Source organism: Nycticebus coucang, chromosome 14, assembly GCF_027406575.1.
Source record: "Nycticebus coucang isolate mNycCou1 chromosome 14, mNycCou1.pri, whole genome shotgun sequence".
Lineage (NCBI taxonomy): Eukaryota > Metazoa > Chordata > Mammalia > Primates > Lorisidae > Nycticebus > Nycticebus coucang.
Window position 1 is genome coordinate 45,752,492 of NC_069793.1, and position 20,698 is coordinate 45,773,189.

The 20,698-nt window shown below is 48.4% G+C and overlaps 1 protein-coding gene across 2 annotated transcripts in view; it reads left to right on the plus strand.

Annotated features, from left to right (window-relative positions):
* Positions 1 to 262: 262 nt before the first annotated feature.
* The window catches only part of PTPN5 (protein tyrosine phosphatase non-receptor type 5), a 59,803-nt gene continuing 39,367 nt past the window's right edge, over positions 263 to 20,698 (plus strand). Inside the window, exons 1-2 of one of the 2 annotated variants that reach the window (XM_053561825.1) lie at positions 303 to 528; positions 17,141 to 17,231. In XM_053561825.1, coding sequence (XP_053417800.1) covers positions 17,212 to 17,231 — 20 coding nt within the window. In that variant the 5' untranslated portion in view covers positions 303 to 528; positions 17,141 to 17,211. Of the gene's footprint in view, positions 529 to 17,140; positions 17,232 to 20,698 lie in introns of both variants that reach the window. The other variant, XM_053561826.1, reaches the window with a different exon arrangement.

The window sequence follows — 20,698 nt, forward strand, 5'->3', positions numbered from 1 at the left end:
CCCCGCCCTCCCTGTCCAGACAACCTTGGCTTGGGGCGATGCCTGCGGGGACTCCGCACAGAGTTGCAGAGGGAAGGAGGGACAACTGCAATAGGGTCAAGGGTTAAGGGTGTGTGATCCGAGACCCTCGGGCCTTGGGCGCTGTCGGAGCTCCCAGCCCCCCAGCCCCGCGGGCCCTGCGCAATTCCCGGGGAGCGGCGCAAGCCCGCCGGGGGCGGGGCGGATCTGAGGCCTCGGGGTGCAGAACCGAGCCGGCGGCTGCGCCGGCGACTCCGCAGCTGAAGCGCATTTGGTAGGGCGGTCGAGCGAGGGAGCGCGCACGGAGCGCGGGACGGAGCGCCGGGCAGACGGACCGACGGACGGACGCCCCCGCACACGCAGACGCACAGAGCTCTGCGCGTCCCCCGTCACACATACATTGGCACAGAGACACACAGGGACACACGCAGACACACGCACACTCGCGCGCGCACAGCCTCCCGCCGGCCTGCCCGCTCGCTCGCCGGCGCCCGGAACCCGCTCTGGCCGGTAAGTGAGGCGCCTCCGTTGGCGCCTTTGTGTGGGGAGCCGGAGGGTGGAAGCCACGGGTGCCTCCCGAGGCTGCCCCGCAACTGAGACCTCCTTCAGCCTTCCCGGCAGAGGAACCGGCGCCCGCCCCCGCCACGCCCCCATGGGGCTCAGAGCGCCCCCAGACTGGGGGAGGGGTCCCCAACGAGGGGGACGGGGCTTGGTGCTTGGTAGCGGAGAGCGTGCGGCAGCCACTCCCCAGGAAGCTCGTGCGCGGCTCCGGGAAGAGAGCGGGATAGCTGTCCGGGGTCCCGAGTTTGCGGCCGAGGCTAGTGCGCGGCTCTTGCCTGCATCGCCTCTCGGAGTCTGAATCCCTGGAAGAAGGTTGGAAATCGCCGCCAGCCTGCTGGCCTCTGAACCGCGCCTCCCAGCCTTCCCATCGCTTTGCCTCCCCCGACCCTTTAGCTGTAGCCACCCGCGTCCCACCCACCCTCAAAATAAAAGCCAGGCGCGTTCCCCTCCCCCAGCATGCCGATTTTTTTCTGGATGCGGCCCAGACTCCTGCAAAATCCGGAGACTGCCTGGGTCAGAGCCTTGGAGGGACTTTCCTTATCAAGGATCACGTGGTTTAAAAGGTCAGGAGGAGAGGAACCTTGTAAACTCATTTAACCCCCTCTTTTGCAGATGGGGAAACTGAGGCCCCCCGAGATGTCTTAACCAAGGTCATCAAAGAGTTAGTGTCAAAGCCTTCGTTAGAATCTAGGGTCCCTGGCTTTCAAACCCACTTCCTTCCCCCAGATTTAATGGGGAAGGAATCCCCCCAAAATTCACCTGTGTGTACCATGAGAGTCTGTAATGCTAGCTCTCCCCACTTGAAGCCGGCAGGTGCCATTCCTTTGCTACCATCCTCATTGTTTAACAACAACAAAGATTGGCCTTTAATTTGCCTCATTCATCCTCAATGGAGAGCTCTCTTATGCAAGCACTCCAGGTTTGGGATTTAGGGTGGGGAAATAAGCCTTGGACCAGAGGTCAAATTCTGGAATGTTAGTCCTGATCCTCCCAAGAGTCTCTGAGTCTGAGTGTCCTCAGTTGGGCCAGGTGATGTGGGTTCAAGGATTCATCCCCTTCCCCCTCTTTGACCTGACTGCATGCCCTCGAGTCACTCTCCTCTCCTTCAGGACCCTGGTCTTCTAGTCCAACCAGGCCCCTTTTGTCATCCCTTCATGGGGGTCCCCCAGTCCTTCATGCCAGGCCACCTCTTCCTTCCTGGTGTTTGTTTAAATGCAGCCTCTTGGTATTGCTGACAAAGCTGCCCGGGAAGCTTGAGTTACAACCATACCAGGCTCAGGTGGCTTCTCAGCACAGGGCTCCCTCAAGGGCAGCAGGGTGTCCCCAGAGCTGAGCCCGATGTCTGGTACAGAGAGTGCACTGAAGTGTGTTGAAGGAGCACAAGCATAGATGGATGGTGAAGGGATGCTCTCAGTCACCTTTGAGGAAACTCTAGATCGGTGGTTCACAACCTGTGGGTTGCGACCCCCACCCCCATTGTGACAATGAAAATACATCCTGCGTATCAGATATTTACATTATGATTCATAACAGTAGCAAAATTACAGTTAGGAAGTAGCAATGAAAATAATTTTATGGTTGGGGGTCACCACAACATGAGGAACGGTATTAAAGGGTCGCAGCATTAGGAAGCATTAGGAAGGTTTAGAACCACTGCTCTAGTATTCTTGCCAAGGAAGGCAGTGTTCAGACTCTAGGGGCGGAAGACTCTTTCCTTAAGAACTTTCTTCTTGAGTGGGGTGAGCAGCCTGGCATGGCAGAGCTAATGTGGTCAAGTGGCATAACTCCAGGGACCACCACTGATGTTGTAGTCCACAGATGACATTGTGCTCCAAGAGGTGCCACTTACATGGACTTCACAATGATTAGTGGCCCCTGGGTTTTTGCCATGCAGAGGTTTCTGTCCTGAGAGTGAAGGGATCTGGGTTCCAAGCCCAATCTCTTCTTTCCTGGCTGTACAGTTTTAGTAAAATGCACATAACCTCTCTGGGTCTCAGTTACTCAAAAAAAAAAAAAATAAGATGATTGGATGGAGATTTTCCAGGTATCATTCAGATTTGAACTGTTTCTTAGGGGATGGGAAGAAAGGAAGGGGAACACTTATTTCTGTAACTGCCATGGACGACTTCTACTCTGTGAGGGAATAATTCCTCAAAAAGATAATGTATATAGTGCACTTAGCACAGTGCCTGGGGCATAGTAAAAACTCAGGAACTGGTAGCTAATAATACTATTAGGGCCTCAGCTTTATGGAGATTACTTCCACTTCTTCCCTTCTTTAGATCATCCAAGGACATAAGATTTTAGGGCTTCAATGTCTTCCTTCCTCAAAAAAAAAAAAAAAAGAGGGCGGCACCTGTGGCTCATGGAGTAGGGCGCCCATCCCATATGCTGGAGGTGGCGGGTTCAAACCTAGCCCCGGCCAAAAACCAAAAAAAAAAAAAAAAAAAAAATCCCTCTCCCACTGACATAATCCTGGACTTAGGGCTCAGTCAGCTTACAACATTCATGAAACCTCCCAGGGAGGAGCAGAACTTTTGTTTATCAGTTATTTTGCATCTTAGCATGTTATAACTTAATAGTCTTTAGTGTCAAAAGATTTTCCTGCACTCTGGAACTTATATTTAATCCTCATAACAGGCTTTTGATAGCCATTGTGTTATCATCCCCATTTTACAGATAGGATGGTTAAGACTCAGACTTTAATTTATCTAAGGGTACATACCTTTAAAGTCTCAACAAGGCCTCTAGATGATCTGAATCCAGATTCTGAACCTTCTATTCCACATCCTGGAATAGAAAGCAATTTATTCCAATTGGAGCAGAAAAAGATAAAAGAAGAGTTATAAGAAGGAAGGCTAGGTAGACAGTTGGGGGCAGTTGGGGAGCTGGGGAGAAGGGGAATTGAGTGCCAAGCTAAGGAGTCAGTCTTTAGTATTTGAATGGGGAAGAAGATGATCAAACTTGACCATGAGGAAACTCACTCTGGCTGCCCAAAGGAGAACAGATTGGAGGGGGAGAGCCTGCTGGCAGGAAGCCCAGGTAGGAAACGATGACAATGGTCTAGGTGAGAAATAATGAGGGTCTGGACTGGGGGTGGTTGTAAGAATGGAGTTGATGCAAGAGGCCGCAGTGTCACCAAAATTGGCAACTGATTGGATGTGGGTGCTGGAGGGAGGGAGTTATAAATGATGGCAAAGCTTGAGACTAAGTACACAAGGATGCCATTCACAGAAAAAAACCAACAGGAGCAGGAGTGGGGCAGGAAGGGGGTGGGGCATGGCTCTGATTCCTCCTGCAAAGCCAGCCCAACCAAGCACCCTAAACTGTGAAGAATCAGTTCCTTCCTTCCTTCATTCATTCATCCTCCAAATTTGTATAGACATCTGTTATGTGCCAGATTGTTCTAGGCTCTGGGGATACATTGCTGAAAAGACGAACTTCCTGCCCAAGCTCTACCAGAGGAGACAGAAAATAAAACATAAGCAAAGATAAAATAGTTCAGGGGGTGAGCATTACTCTGGAGAAAATGCAGGATGATGGGTGACCAGGTGGAAGGGCAGAGGAAGACATTTAAATAAATTTTTTTTGAGGAGATGGTATTTTGGACAAAGACCTAACCAAAGTGAGGAGGAAACCACAAGTGCAAAGGCCCTGGAGTAAGAATAGCTTGTTGTTTTCAGGGAACCTCAAATGTGGCTGTTGGAGATAGGCAAAAGGGAAGAGGGGTGCGGAAAAGGGTAGGAGAGGCCGTGAGAGCCAGTCACATAGGTGCTGATAGCCTTGAGCAATGAGAAATTGCATGGCCTTAATGAGTCCAAGAGAGCCTGGGTCCTGTTCTCCTTGTAGTCTTAATGCCTAACACTAGGCACTAGGATCAAGCTTGGTCCTCCGCAGTGGCCCACTAAATAGTGGTTGAACGAACAAATGTTGGAAATGACCATTTATGTATGAGGCTTCCTATATTAGGCTTTATGAACCAAAGATAAAGATTATGGCATTGTAAGGGCATAGTAAGCTGTAGTATGATCAAAATGATGAAGCTGAGATGACTTGAATGTGTGTGTTGTCATTCAAGCATAAAAACTTGAGTGAAATCTGATACTGTATTCAGAATGCTTGATCACATAAACACTGCAGTTGGCTAAGTCTAAACAGTAAAACATACCTGAAATGATGGTAAAACAATTAAAATGGTGACATTTTTGGTCTTCCTTCATTTCCTTTCCAAGGCCAATGCACATGCTTCTGGCTTCATGTCATGTTTTCCCTTGTGTATCTCATGCCCTCAGCCATTTTCTTCATAGAGATCTTAAAAGAACTCACCTCTAGCACAAAGGTCCATGTTTTCAGGACAGGGCATTATAATCTCCAATAAATTGACAGATTCCCAAAAAGGCAGAGAGGGCAGAATTATAGAAGTATAAATTCTTAATAAGGCACCTAATTGATGAGTTAAGTCCATCTACAAGTGGGAATGGGAAAACTGGCTGGACCATCTGAGGGGCAAATTGACATGTGCCTCAGTCTCAGCTCAGGGCTCCCTGGTTCAAATTCCATCTAAATCCATAGGTCTGTCGCCTCTAGAAACTAGAAACTCAGGTCTCAAGAGAAAAGAAAATACCCTAAAAATTCTTTCAGTTTTTGAACATTATTATCACCAAAAAGCTCTTCCCTACCTTAAACTGGGGTATTATGGAAAATAAGATCTCCCCACCCCATTTTTCACTGCCATCTCCATCTTTCCTGAATCTGATGAGGTGTGGAATGAGCACCGTGACCACTAATGTCTGGCAAAGCTCAGAAGTTCCCAAGCTGTTAGACTGAAACAAGCTTTTCTCACTGAGCTCAGACACATGCAACAAAAGCCACCCTCCTTCCTGTGTCTCCCTTGAAGCAAATGTGACTCCAGTGTCCACACTTGGGTCACAGCATGTTGGGTTGAAAGGGGATCCCCTTGAGCTAGATGCAGTTTGCACATATGGAAGAGAACGAGGCTCTTGGTGGGAGTTCCTAACTTCCGGCTATTGTAGGGGTAATCCCCTGCAATAATCCTCTGGTTACTGGGATGGCAAAATAAAGACCCTAAATTGCCTTCCCTTTTTGTGGTGAGGTGGTTGGTTGCAGTCATTACCAAGTCTCAACATGTCTTTCTTAAGAGTCGACCTGAATTGCCCCTCCTCTAATCTCTCTGGAAGATGTTCACAGGGGATCTGTGCACTTTAGTGGTGGTGTCACGTGGACATCTGGAGTCGACTTTGAAGATTCTTCTGACAATAGGTATAGTTCACATCTTCCTAAAGGTATTGCCCCACCTTTAAAAGATAGATTATAATTATGAAAAATAACCCATTCAAACTCCATATTAGAAAACACAGGTAAGAGTAGTCATTATTTTGTATGTCCCATTCTATTTTTTCTGAGGATCTGTATTTTGTACTAGTTGAAGTAAGTTCATATATAGTTTTATATGCTGAATTTTTCACTTAATATTTTACCATAACTTCTCTTTTCATACGTGGTCATCTTCCTATCCTCAGTGTCTTTTCCATACTTTATGTAACCATGTTTATATTGTTGGATATAGTCAGGAATGAGCATCTCCATACGCATAAGATGGCTTTTCCATCTAGAGTCTCAGGGCATCCATTTGAAGCATCCTCAGGGTGTATGACGGGACCAAGCATGGTTAGAAAGAGGGGCAAGGAAGAGAGCTTGTCACAGTCCTGGGTCCTGGCTTAGAAAGGGAACAGGAAACACCAGAGCTGGAACCAAGATGGAGAGGGAAGTGGATCACGGGCCAGGAGGCCATGGTCACAGAGCACTGAGGATGGCAATGGCAGAGGGCAGTACAGCTCTGCCAGATTTCAGAAGGAGTCCCTCCAGTGTTGTGTTTGTTGGGTTTGGGATGCTTTTATTCGTGGCAAAATACAAAATTTCCTATTTTAACCATTTTAAGTGTATAATTTTGTGGCATTAAGTATATTCACAGTGTTATGCAGCCATCACCCTCACCCATCTCCAGAACTTTTGCATCTTCCCAGACTTAAACACTGTGCTCTGTAAATACTAATTCCTCGTTCTCATCTTCCCCAGCCCCTGGTAACCTCTGTTCTACCTTCTTTGTGAATTCGCCTAGTCTAGGTACCTCATATAAACAGAATTATATTTGTCCTTTTTTATCTGGTTTCTTCACTGAGCTAAGATTTTCAGGGCTCATCCATGTTGTAGCATGTATCAGCATTTCTTTTTAAAGCTGAGTATATTCCATTGTATGTTTATACCACATTTTATTGACCCATTCATCTGCTTTCACCTTTTGGCTATTGTAAATGCTTCCGTCAATATTGGCATGGTAGTCTCTGTCTAAGCTCCTGCTTTCAATTTTTTGGGGTGTATACCTAGCACTGGTAATGCTGGATCATATGGTAATTCTAGGTTTAAAGGTGTAGGGTGCGTTGATTTTTTTCTAAAGGATTTTTCTGTTCCCAGCATGAAAAAGACCACTGAATGAAGTCTTGGGAGTGGAGGGTCCAGGAAGAAGCCATTAATTTAAAAAAGTGAATTTTATTTAGGTTCTATGTGGCCTTGGAGGTATTAGAAAGAAGGAAAGAGGGAGCAGAATACAAATGAATCCAACCTCCATTTCTGAAAAATTATTGTGATTTAGAAGCATTGTGGGTGGAAAAAGAAAGCTCTCAAGAGAGATCTTAGTGGGTGGAATTCATTCATGCATGCAAGTATTTACTGTGCTGGGCGCTGTGGTGGACACAGGACCCTCAGTAGTCAGCATGGCCACGAGGATCTTGCCTGCAAGGTGCTCATACTGGTGGGGGCACCAGAGAAGTAACCTGGCAACAGTGGTCTGCTGATGCATGTTATTGCTATGATAATAATAAGCACTGAGTGCTCACTGCGTTATCTCACCTAATCTTCATAACAGTTGAAGTTTGCAGGTGAGGAACCAGACTCAGAGAACTTTAGTAACTTGCCAAGAACACAAAGCAAATAGTGGCAGAGCCAGAATTCAGACAGGCAGTAAGTGTGCTCTGGGCTGGGTTGAGGGCAAATGCAGACAGGAAGGCACTTGCCCAGGCAGAGTTCAGAGAAGGCTTCCTGAAGGAAGGGATCTGGAATGATAGTGTAAGTTGGCTGTGCTCTTCTTAAGCCCATGATTTAAAAAAATGGTTTTCTGTGGTAGTAGCAGTAGCATCTGGCCCTGTTTCTAGTGACTTCAAACTCTCAGGGAGCCTCCTCACTGAGGCTCCACTTCAGAGGAAGGTGATGACTTTTATCATCCTTGGTGCCTATCATGAAGCTGGAAGGCAGCAGCAAAGCATTTCCTTTGCCCACTGACATCCTCCCATCCTTCTTCCCTAGCTAGCTTGCATCCTCTTCTGTGTCTGGGCTGCCTTTGAGGGACCTCCTGGGCCTCAGCATCTTCAGGCCAGTGATCTGGAGTTAGGCAAATACAAGGCCCAGCAATTGCAATGAAGATCACATGTCCACCTTCTGTGCCTCATCATGGTCCCAAGATGCCTGGACCTTGTGGGTTCCTGCCACTAAACACAGATGGCACCAGTTCCATCTGCCCTTTCCATTCCTCTGTGGCCTTCAATGGTGTCCTCAACAGGGATTCTGATGACCCTTGGGTGGGAGAGTTCTTTGCTGTGAAAGCATCATTGGCCCATCCTGTTTATTTGCCAGTAGCACCTGTCAGTCATTGTGACAAACAACAATACTCAAACACATTTTTGAAGTATATTTTACAAGCAGTCAAGAATCCAGATCTTAAGTGTTACGTTCAGTGAAGTTTGACAATCGTATGAACTTAACATAACCCATCAACAAGAGCAAGACGGGAACATTTCCATCACCCCTGATGTCATTGTAGGTGAGTTTGTCTGTCCTTGACCATCATATAAATGGGGTCATATAGTATGTGGTCTTTTGTATCATGCAGTAGTTTTTGAGATCCATCTATATTGTGCTACGCCACGCACTAGAAATTTCTAAATGCCAACTAGAGTGACAATGCCTGCCTTACTCCCCCTCCAAAAAAATGGCCTGTGGGTTAAAATCAGTGTGTCCTAGGCTGATGTGTGAAGCCCTCTGCTGTGTGATGAGAATCCCCCTCCTTCCTACCCTCTGGCCACACGGAGGTGCCTGCACACCTTGCCTTTTCGCCTCTCCAGGCCTTTGCCCCTGCAGTGTTCACTGCCTGGAATGCCATTTCTGGTGTCCTTCAGGTCTCTTCTGTGCAGCCTCCCAGACCCTTCCCTTGCGCCCTCCTGCATAGGCCCATAAGACAGTTCCCATGGGCACTTAACACATTTCTGACTCTGCTCACCGGGCAGGATGCTGGTGGAGTGCAGGGACTGGCCCTTAGTTGTCTGTATATTCCCACAGGCCCAGCCAGGGGCTGATAGTAAAGAAATGGATATATGATGATGGCAGGTTCTGCCTCAAGATTATCTCAGAGACAAACTAGATTTTAAAATAACTATGCAAAATGTATTCCAAACCACCCTCTGAAGCTGATAAAAGAAAGGTAGTCAAAAAAGACAGTCTAATCTCTGACTACAGATGACAAATGTAGACTGAAACTTCCCCAGGGAACCTGGCACCATGGAAAGGTGACATCAGTGAGTGCAAAGTAGCTCAGCTCAGGGAGCCAAGAGCAGTGGGAAGAGATCAGAACCAGTGAAGGGAGATTGCCTGCAGGAGGTGAGGGCCAAGGGTTTTTGAAGAGGAGTCTATTAGGTCCAGGAAGAGCCTAAAAGCATAACCCTGGATTGTGGGCCTGTTCTGTCCTCTCTGACCCCAGTACTGAATCTCACAGCTGCCCTTCCCTCCTTTTGCTCCTTTCCACTCATTTTTTCCTCCTTTTTCTCCACATGGCCTCTCCTTCGCATCTTTCGTTTAAATCTGAATGTAAAGGAAAGAGCTGGGTATACATTGCCCTGCCTTCCATCCCTCTTCCTCTGCACCGGGCTTCTTACCATGGAGGATATAGAAGGAGGCCTTGTTTGCCCCTCCTCAAAAGGGCAACTTGTAGAAGCCCAAGTTGTGGACAGAAGACCCAGGGAGCAGCCCAAGATGGGGGTGAACCTGGAAGGAGAGAATTCAGCCCCAGGAGAGGTCAGTGTGCCCTGAACTCACTGGAGAGGTTCCCTGAGGAGGCCTGAACTGAGGTGGTATGGAAGAGCAGGAAGCCAAAGCTTGACGGGGAGGAGAAAGGAGGCCCATCCATGAGGCAGGAGGAACAGGGAACACCTAAGCTAAAAAGCAGGAGGGAGCATGGCTGGTGGGGAAGACTGATTTCATGGTGGAGGAGGATTTGGGAACTCCTGCCAAGTAAATTGGGTTTCCAGTTCTTTTAGCCACCCTTCCAGGTCTGACAGGGGGGCCTAGAAACAGCCTGGAGCTCTCCAGAGGGCAGAAGAGGTTCCACTGGGAAGGTCCCTCTCATCCTTAAGCTATTCTTTCTTGCATTGTTCTCATTAGCTCTAGAAACACCTGACAGAGCCTGAGGAAATCAGAAGCAGACCTTTGTAACTGGTGCCACTGCCTGCCACAAAGAGCAGAGTGTCTGCCATGCTAGGTCGACTTGGAGGAAGATAGGAAATGAAGCTCTGAGCCAGGACAGCAGAGTGCCTGCCTCAGGATTGCACAGCTCTTTCTATATACATCACTGACTTTCCAGACTTCACCACCTTGCATCTCCTGTCACTTCCATGTTACAGGGGAGGAAACTGAGGCTCAAAGAGGTGAAGACACTGCCCCAGCACCCCCTGGGGATTAGGTGGTGGCACACTGCATTTCACTCTGAATCCATCCTTTTTCCATAGGGCCTTGGTTGTGTGACCTCAGAGTGGTCAGCCTGTATGCTTTGAGGGATTCATCCTGGTGACTGAGGACATCTATTCACACCCCACATTGGCCCCAGGTTTCCAGCTGTCCACTAGCAGAAGGCGGTGAGATCACCTATCCTCGGCCAAGGACCAGGCTCTGTCCTGTCTTCTCCTTTGGCCACCCGAGCAGGACCAGGGTGACCACTTAACAAGTCTGTATCAATCCCTAAACCCTCTAAGTGCCTGTAGCTATTGCAAAGTGAGTTAAGATGTCTTCTTCCTGGGGTTGTCTTGAGGGACTGATGAAATAAGGTGTTGGAAATCATGCGGCACATAGTAGGTATTATTTATTTATTTTTAAATCAGAATTTATGGACTTTGCATCCTTCACTTCAGTCCCACCTGGATTTTTTTTCCTAGTTCACACTCTCTTTCCTGGCTAAACGGCCTTAAGAGCCAGCTAATGTTTCTAAACCTAGCCTCTGCCTTCCTCTCCCAGTCCCTGCTTCTGACTCAGTTTATCTGACTCTTTCCCCCAAGCCCTAAGGTGCCTGGATCTTTTCTGCCTGTGTTGCCACAGCCTGAGCACAGAGGATTAAATCAGGTTGGATACAGAGGCCCTAATAGGGAACTAGAGCCCACAGTGGGGCGTGGCAGGAGCTAGGGGCTTCCCTAGCAGCAGGTGGGGTGGCAGCAAACTTAACTTTGAACTTCAGCACTCCCCTCTAAGTTCACCCAAGCCCTGGGAAAAGGAGCTTTGTAAATAGGAAGAGCAGAGTAGATATGTGAAGAGATCATCATGGTTGATCCGGAGCAAGGCACAGCCTGCACCGAAAGTCCAGGCCAAGGCATGGCATCAGGGAAGCCTAGAGATGAAACCAGAGGCATGAAATAATGTGTGATCAGAGTGGGTGTGTAGCCAACACTCATCTGGGCCAAAATGAGGAGTTCCAAGAGGAGTTGGGAGAGCTGTAAGGAGGGATAAGCCCTCAATCCTGGAAGGTGGAGATTCCACCTGCAAGGGCAGAAGGCCAATGCTGATGTTGAGCCAGTGTCAAAACCAGATGAGCAACAGTGAGACTAAGTTAAAACTATGAACAATTGCAGTAATAATTGGCTAGCATACTATGTGCACTCCCAGGTTACTACTACTGCTCCATTTTAAATATGATGAAACTGAGTCACAGAGAGATTGAGCAAAAGTCCTGCCATCTGCCGATACTAGCAGCATGACTTTTCCCATTCTAGCTTGAAATTAGCCATGATGGGAGCACGTATGCCACAGAAATTGGCAAATGCCACAAATCAGGGCCTTTTTTTAAGAACTAGTTTGCTAACACACCACAAGATTCATCCCAGAGCCTCCATGGACCTCATCTATAGGGAGAGAAACAGAAAAAGCTTGACACACCAGATGATGAAAATGAACGTTTTAGGAGTTTCCTAGGTGCTCTTCTAAACATTGTACCTCATGTCACACAAAAACGTCATGTGAGGATCAGAATTTAATACTCTAAACACAGTTATCCCTGTTTCACAGGTGAAGAAACTGAGGCACAGCGAAGTCAAGTGTATTGGCCAGTGGAAGAGCTTTGATCCATACTTGAGCAGTCCAGTAACAGAGCCTGTGTGTTTACTACTTTGGTGGTGTTTTTAATGAGCCAGTTGTAAATGCATAGACTAACCCAGTTTTCATTTTTTGGACATTTGCCTGGTGCCAGATATAGTATTAGGCTGGGAAACAGGAAGGTCCATATCAGAGGCTATGTAAATCTTGTGATTTAAATAAAGCCTAGGCCTGGTATTGAGGCAAACTGAGTTTGAAGCCTGGTTCTGCCACTTGCCAACTCTGTGACCTTGATCAAGTGACTCAGTCTTTCCAAGTCCCAATCTCCACATGTGTAGGAGGATGACTATGTTTACCTCGTAGAGTTACAGTGAGGAATGAATGATGTAATACTGTTCTGTGCACAGAGCCCTAAATAAAGGGAAGCTGCAGTGATTACAGACCACAGGCTTGTGTATAGGTATAGATCAGTATGACCCAGAGGTACGGGTGTCTCCGTTGGTAATGACCATGAGGAGAGGTGAGAACAGAAAAGGGAGCAAGCCAATTCTTCCTAAGGGAGTCAGGGAGGGTTTTACTGAGGAAGTGACATTTGAACAAGGTCTTAAAAGGCAAGTAAGAGTTTTCCAAGCAGAGAAGGGAAAGAGGGGGACTTTTCCAATAGAGCAGTGGTTCTCAACCTTCCTAATGGTCGCGAGGGAAATGTAAGGCAGTATAGGTAGGAGCAAGCTATCTGAGCAGAAATACTCAGAACCCTCCCACCCCTCCCCACTCCCCGCCACAAGAGGTGTGATCACAACTTCACATTTGTGATTGCCTGTTTTCTCCTTGTAAGTTAAACTGCATACCTGGAGGAGGAGGATAGAGAAAGTTAGCAGAATATAATGTTTTCACAGTCTTGGAGACTAGATAACCTTTGAACTACAAAATCCATCATCTTTTGGGCTTCTGTCAGCCACACAATTTACAGTCAGGTAGGACCATGCACAACATCAACTCATCACTGCTGAACACCTCCGTCAATAATTGGCTCAGGTGAAATCCACCCCCTACGGTGAAATTTGGTCTCCATGGACCAAGTCCTGCTTCCCTGGTGCTGTGAGTGCCCTCTGCTGGCTCACTGCCATTCTGCCATCTGCCTCATTAAACCTTGAGCCCCAGGGTTCTAACAGCCCCAGAACAGAAGCCTGACATGTAAGGAAAGGCCCTTGAAGATGCCTTATCCAACCCCTTTGATATTCACTTGAGGCTGCTGAGACTCAGGGGAAATGACTGGCCCAAGGTCACACAGGAGCCTGGTACTTTGTCACTCCACTGATGGAACACAGCTGACACCACACACTGCCCACTCAAGGCAGCCTTCCAAGGCCAGCTCCCTGGGCTGCTGCTTCCAGTGGAGAAAACCAAGGTCATGATTCAAGGAGGACTCCCAGTCATTCTGCTCCTGGAGAGGGCACACCAGTGAGCTCCTTTGTGGCCCTGGACAAGGGAACAGGCATGGGACTCTCCCTCTGGCTCCTTCACTAACTCATGATGTGAGCCTAAGCTTTCGTATCTTAATTTGTAAAGTGGGGATCATCACATGTGACCCCACAGATTTATGGTGAACCTTTTTTTACAGATATGTAGAAAGCAACTGCTATAATGTGCACTTCTTTTTTTTCTTTTTTTCTTGAGACAGTCTCATTCTTGTCACCTTGCGTAGCATGCCCTGGGTAGTGTGCTGTGGCGTCACAGCTCACAGCAACCTCAAATGGGCTCAAGTGATCCCCTTGCCTCAGCCTCCTGAGTAGTTGTGACTAAAGGCACCCGCCACAACTCCAGGCTTGTTTTTCTATTTTTAGTAGACACAGCGTCTCACTCTTGTTCAGGCTAGTCTCAAACTCCTGAGCTCAGGCAATCCATCAGTTTCAGCCTCGCAGAGTGCTCGGATTATAGGTGTGAGCCACTGCGCCCAACCCTATGTGCGCTTTGTTCCACCAAAGGCTAAAAAGTGGAAGAAAACAGAGGATTGGGGGGGGGGGAGGTTTCTGTAATCACTAGCCATGTGGCATTGGGCAGGTCCTGTCACTTCTCTGAAGCTCCATTTCCTCCTCTAGACAATGCAGATAATGCTAGTATGTTCCTCCGAGGGCTGCCATAAGGATTAAATATGCTAAAAACCTACAAGGTACTTGGGGAAGTGCCTGGCCTGTGTGGTACATGTTCAGTAGTAGTGACTGTCCTTTCAGCTATTAAGACTATTGTCATTATTATCCTGTTAGCTGTAGAAGATATCCCTGAACTGGTGGCCCGAAGACTGATTCTTCTCTCTTTCCTGCTTCTTTCCTCACTCTGATTGCTGCTTCCTGCCCTTTCCATCCTCACTAACCTGGCCACAAGAGAAGAGAGTGTGGATTCTAAACAAAAGTGGGCTTGGCCCCCAGAAGAGGCTGGGAGCATCCACAGAGCCTGAGTTGGATGATGAGTTTCTTGACCCTTCACCCCAAAGTTGCAGTCAAGACAAAATGCTTTGGCCTCAGCCATAAGCCTCTGCTGTCTCAGTGCTGCCAATGTAGCTGGCCCCTAATGCTTTGGTGCCAGCAGGGTAGCCAAGACCAGCACAGAATCTTTGTGTGTCTCTGCTCTCCCATCCCACCCCATCTAGGAATTTGACAAGACAGGGACTTCTCCCTCCAAACCCTTCCACCTGAGAGCACAGGGGGCAGCAGGTAAATTCAGTTCATACCAGGCCTCGGGCCCAAACCAGAGACACCTGCGGGCCTGACGGTGCCTTCCTGTTATCAACAAGAAGAGACACATGGTTCTGGGATGCCTCACCTGCCCAAAAGCTGCTCCAGAGCCCTTACCCCTTCGTAGAATCTAGGTTCCAGCCTTTTCCTAGGAGTTTATGCATAGTTCATACCTGCTTCTCCCACCACCACCCTCGTTTCTCTTCTCTGTTTTTGGTCATTGCCACAGTTCCTGAGCACCTGCTGTTTACCGAATACCATGATAATCATTTTCACATTTTTCTTACTCGTTGGTAATCCTCACCTCGATCTTGGGTGGAAGGTATTGTCAGCCCCGTTTGACAAATGGGAAAATTTAAGACCCAGAGTGATAAAGATACTTTCCTGAGGCCACACAGCTTGACTAGATCAGAGTGAAGATCTGTCTCCAGGGAAGGCTCCTAGAGCCTTGAAGGTTAAGCTGGAGCTTAAACTCCGAGTTGCACATTGAGGATGGGTGCAGAGGTGAAGACATTCCAGGCAGGAGAGACAGCCTATGCAAAAGGGCAAAACAGAGAAGGTGGTCATGAAAGTGATGGAAAGGCAGTTACAGTTTGAAACCAGAGTGGCTGGAGCAGATGGTTCAGCAAAGGAGGTAATCCCTTACTTGATTGCTGCACCCACCCTTCATCTGGTCTCAGGGCTTCACGGTCAAGAATCTATTCTTGGCATTGGTGGATTTCTTCATCCTCAATATTGGGCATGGAAGAAATAATGTCTCACCGTGCTCCTTAAGTGAAATTACACTGGACTAGGAGTTTCCTATCACCCCTAGTTGGTAGGAAATTCATTCTCCGTCTCCTTATTGGGGTGCCCCTCCCCATCCTCTGCCACAACCACCATGCCAGAAGTGTTTTAAGGAAACGCACTGGTTATAGCAGAGACGGCCCCAGTCCCACCTGAAAGGCCCCTCCAGGTCTGCTTTCTCTGTTTCCTCTGGGGTGGGCACTGTGGAAACCCCAGAGGATAAGATCCAGCGTGCTCTACACACTTCATTGCTATTCCCAGGTGATCCTGTCACTGCCCACACACACCAGACACCTGTCATGGAGCCCACAGCCTCTCCACCTTCCCAGGCCTGGACACCCCTCTCCACCCCTTTACCTCCTTCTGTCCAGGAGACCCTCCCTCAAGGTGTAAGACTCACTTAACAAAGACCACGAAGGATAGCCCCTCCAGGAACTCAGCTTTTGTTCCTGCAGCCAAACCTCTCCTAAAGGGAGATGTTGGCCTTACCTCCCAGAAAGAAAGGAAGAGGGAAGGAAAAAACCCACAAATTAGTCTCTCAGTAAATTGCCCTGTCCCACGCCAGCCTCCCTTTTCACACATCCCCTGTACACTGAATGCTTTCCATTTCCTTGAATGGGCCCTGCTTTCTCTCAACCCCAGGCCCACGACATGCCTGTCACCCACCCCTGCTCTGACAGACCCTGCCTGTCATGTCTCATTACAGATGGCACTTCCTGGCAACCTCCCCAGGCTTCTGCCTTATTAGGGGCCTCGCCAGTACTCCCAGGGCCACCTGAGCCTCCATTGCCTATGTTCTTACATAGGCAATCCTCTGTATCCTCTATGAGATGCATCTAGTTATTATATTTCCAGGGCCACAAATGAGGCCTGCACGTAGTAGGTGTTTAGTATACATGAGGTGAATATGGTGATCGTCCAGTCCCTGAATCAGACTCACATAAAAGAAGGAAAACCGTGTTGCTGAAGCCCCTCAAAGGCTGAGCCTGTGTGGCACCCTTCTGTGTTCCTTCCCTGGGGCCTCTGCCACACCCACACCCCTGTCTCCCACCAGCAGAGCAGGGATGGAAGGGAAGTCAGTCATCTGGGCACATGTCAAGCAGAGAACACTCATCCTCTGTGTTTGGGATCCAGAACACGCTAAGTTTGTAGTCTGCTCAGACGTGGGGACAGATGGCTGGACAGTGGACAGCTGGGCAAGGAGGGTAGGCAGCTTGGTAGGATGGAAATAGCAGTGAACTAAGCTTTGGGAGTCCTGGGCTCAGAGCCTACCCATCCTACAGGTTTGCTACATGCATCAGTCTGGGTTCTCTGGTTGCCAGCAACAGAAGCGGACCCTGAGTAACTCAGGCAGAAAAGATATTTATTAGAAGGCTTTGGAATATGACACGGAAATGGCAGGTAACTGAGCTCCAGTTTGGGGCTCTCTGTGTGACAAGGGGCAGGCAGGACGTACAGGGAGAGAGATGTAATTCTCAAAATGAAATCTGGATTTTATTAACTACGTGAAAACAACTGTTGACACGCTTCGTGACCTGAGACTAGTCACTTAACCTTGCGTACCTCATTATCCCCATCTGGATGTTCTGTAACCGGCTTCTCTCCTCTGTTCACATCTCCAGTTTGCTTTTTTGCTGATCAGACTTCCTGCCCTGGCCCAAATGGCACCATTCCCCATCCGGACACCTTGGGAATGAATTATGAGGGAGCTAGGTGAGTGAGCATGTGTGTAGTCCTCCACAACTTGCCCATTGAGGAAGCCAAGCCTTCTCCACTTGTGTGCTCTGGGACACGTGACTCATTTGCATGAGGTGGTTGGCCTGATATTCCTTTGCCATGAAACCAGCACGTCCTCTGCCCCTGCATGCTGAACATGCTGATGAAAATCTGGATGGCTTTATGGGCTTCTTTCTCGCCAGGGTCTGGCCATCTTCTCTAGATTGAAAAGCTTCAAGCTGGAGCCTGCCCTTGCAGACCCTGCAAAGCCATCAACCCTGAGACCCTGTCACTGCCCTACATTTGACCTTTAACATGAACAGCAACAGGATCAGGCCCTGTACTGAACACCTAGGATGAAAAGATGGTTGAGGGGGGGTGAGGATGCTTCCCTAGTCTCTCGGAAGCCAGTGGGAGCGGCAGGTGCATAAACAGCTAACTATAGCAGCAAAACAAAGTATGAGACAAAAGGAAGTATGAGCCAGGTGTGTGGGGGTGGTCTAGAGGTGGGAGATCAGGGGGTGCTCCATGGAGGAGGTACCACCTGAGTCGCTCCTTGGAGAATGAGTAATATTTGGAAAAGGGAGGAAAGGATATATTCCAAGTAGAGGGAACAACATGAACACAGGCTTGAAAGGAGGAATGGACAGATTCAAGTCAATAGAGATATCTGCTGGGGTCAGAGCTGTAGGAGGGTTGTTAGAGTTCAATGCTGACAGTGAGGGGTGTTTAGCTGTACCAGGAACATGAAGTCCAAGGCACAGGGCATGTCTGCTTGGGATTGGCTCAGCCTCACACCCCAGAATCCAGCATCCCAGCTCCTCCTTGCTCTTGCCATATAGGAAGTGGGCTCAAGCTCTTCTGCTTGCGTCTCCAAATCTGCCAGCTCCTTCTCTGTGTAAGTCCTGGGCAAAGCTGGCATCTACTGCAGGATATCTCCTAACAGCCCCCATCCCAGCCTCTACTAGAACACTTCACCAGCCCACAGCAGCTGTCTATTCTGTCCACTGGTCACGAGCTCCTGGAAGAATGAATGAATGGGTGGGTGGTCCAGGCAGGTTTCCCAGACCCAGCCTTGGAGGAGTAGCTAGCTGCACAGCACACGTCACCTTCACACATATGAACATGCACATGAAGGTGATGACATTCAGGCTACAGGGGGCTTAAAGCCTGACCCCTTTACTTTATAGATGAGGCCTCAGACTCCAGGCAAGGAAAGGATTTCCCAAAGCCGTGAGCATGTTGGGAGCAGAGTATGAATGAGTAGATCAGTTCATAGCAGCACTATTCACATTAGCCAAAAGGTGGAAACAACAAAAATGTTCAACTGATGAATAAGTAAATAAAATGAAATCTGTCTTACCATGGAATATTATTTAGCCATAAAAAGGAATGAAGTGCTGATATAGGCTGGAGACTGGGCTGAACCTGTGCTAAGTGAAAGAGGCCAGACACAAAAGGCTACGTATTCTATGATTACATTTATATGAAATATCTAGAAGAGGAAAATCCACGGAGACAGAAAGCAGATCAGTGGTTGCCTTGGGTTGGGGCAGGGGGAGGGGGAAAGTGGAGAAGGGGGAATGACCCTTAATGGATATGGGGTTTACTTTGGGGGTGATAAAAATATCCTGGAACTATGTAATGGTGGTGGTTGCACAACATTACAAATGTATTAAATGCCCCTGAATTATATACACTTCGAAATGACTAAAATGGTAAATTTTATGCTGTGTGAATTTTACCAAAATAAAAAAGGTAGTTTGAGACCAGATGAAATGCTGCCACCTGGGTCTAATGTCCAGTCCTTAAGCACATACAGCTGCCCCTCCTTCCTGTTACAGACCTCCCAGTCCAGGTGTGGGGCAGCCCATGCCTCCTTTCTAAGGCAAGGAGGCCACATGGTCAGATGGGAGGGAGCTGCCCCACCCAGGGGGCAGGATTTCTGGCTTCTAGGATGCTCCTGCTAAGGGCCAACCCATCCCACTGACCAGCCTACTTCCAATCAGTGCCAAATGTTCCATACATCTTGGGCCTCCCTACCTTGCTCTTGCTATTTGCTTTATGCAAGAAGTTCTTTCCTTCATGTCCCCTCATCCACCTAGAAACGTCTTTTAAGAATTAACTCCTGTCTTCCTTTTGGAAAGGGCTTCCACCTCCACTTCCCCCTCACCACAACCTTAGCTGAGCCTTCTCCAAAGTGTCACATGCAAAGCTGGCATCAGGGTGCAATCGTATTTGCATGTCTATCTCCTCCAGAAGACTGGGATCCAGTAAGGAGGGGCCTGGATTGTTCATCATTGTATTTCTGGGGCAGCTCTGGGCCTTACTCATAGTAGATGCTCAGCAGAAGCTTGTTGAATAATGAAGCAGTGGCTTTGGGAAGATTCTTTTCCTTACAAGTGGACATTCTCCATCAGTGGACTGGGGGCAGGCTGGGTGATTTCCAAGGCCCTTCATCTCTAGGGTTCTCTGGTTCTGAGAGCAGCAGCGTAGGGCCAGCCCAGCAAGCTGCTGCCTATTGTTACCAGCCAGTGTTCTGCTCCTGTTGCTTAGCTGATAGAAGTGGGGAAGCAGAGACTGGGAGCCAGCAGCAATCCACTGCAGGTAGCTATTTCTGCTCTTGGTGGGGAGGGAGAAGGACAATGCGCAGAGACTGGGCTTCTCCATCCAGCCTAAATGGACATCTACTTTCTTTGGGAATCTAATTAAACCCTCCCCTGGACAACCCAAATATGCAGGTTTGGGCTGGGATTGCCTGGAGTCCTTTGACTACAGGACAGAGCAGCAGGCTCTTGCTCCATTTTCTTCTGCAGTCAAGAGGTGCTACTCTTTCTGCTTTTCTGATTATGAAATTAGTCATTTTCTAGGAAGCTTATTTATAGAGTCCGCTGCACACATGCAGTACTGAGCTATTCTGAACACAGCTTGGAGCCTGGGAGACTTAAGGTGTGAAAGCAGGTGTGAGTCACACACGGGTCCCCTTCCAGAGATAGCCAGATACCTTGCCTTTCTGCATCCAGCCAGGGGTCAGCCCTTATGGGCTGCCCTCCAGGCGGGCTGCTCTTTAGAGTGGAGAAAGAAAACGTTTAGGATTGGGAGATTGGGGAGAGGTGTTCTCAAACCTGATTCCTGTGGCTACCAACTCAGTACAAAACCTGGGGCAAGTCAGACCCCCATTCTCTGCCTCAGTTTCATCCTCTGCAAAATGAGAGGCCTTCTAGAGCTGTGATTCTCTGAATGCTCTGGACAGCAGCTGGGGAGGAGGCTTTCAAGTGGCTTAACAAAGATCTGTCCACCAAGTAGCTCGGATCATGGCCATGTTTGAGGTTCCTGATGTTTCTTCAAGAATGTCAGGGTGGCATTCACTCATTCCACAAGTATTTGCTTATTGAACACCCTCCTATGAGCCAGGCACTGTACCAGGCTTTAAAGATATAGTAGTAAATAAAACACATACAGTG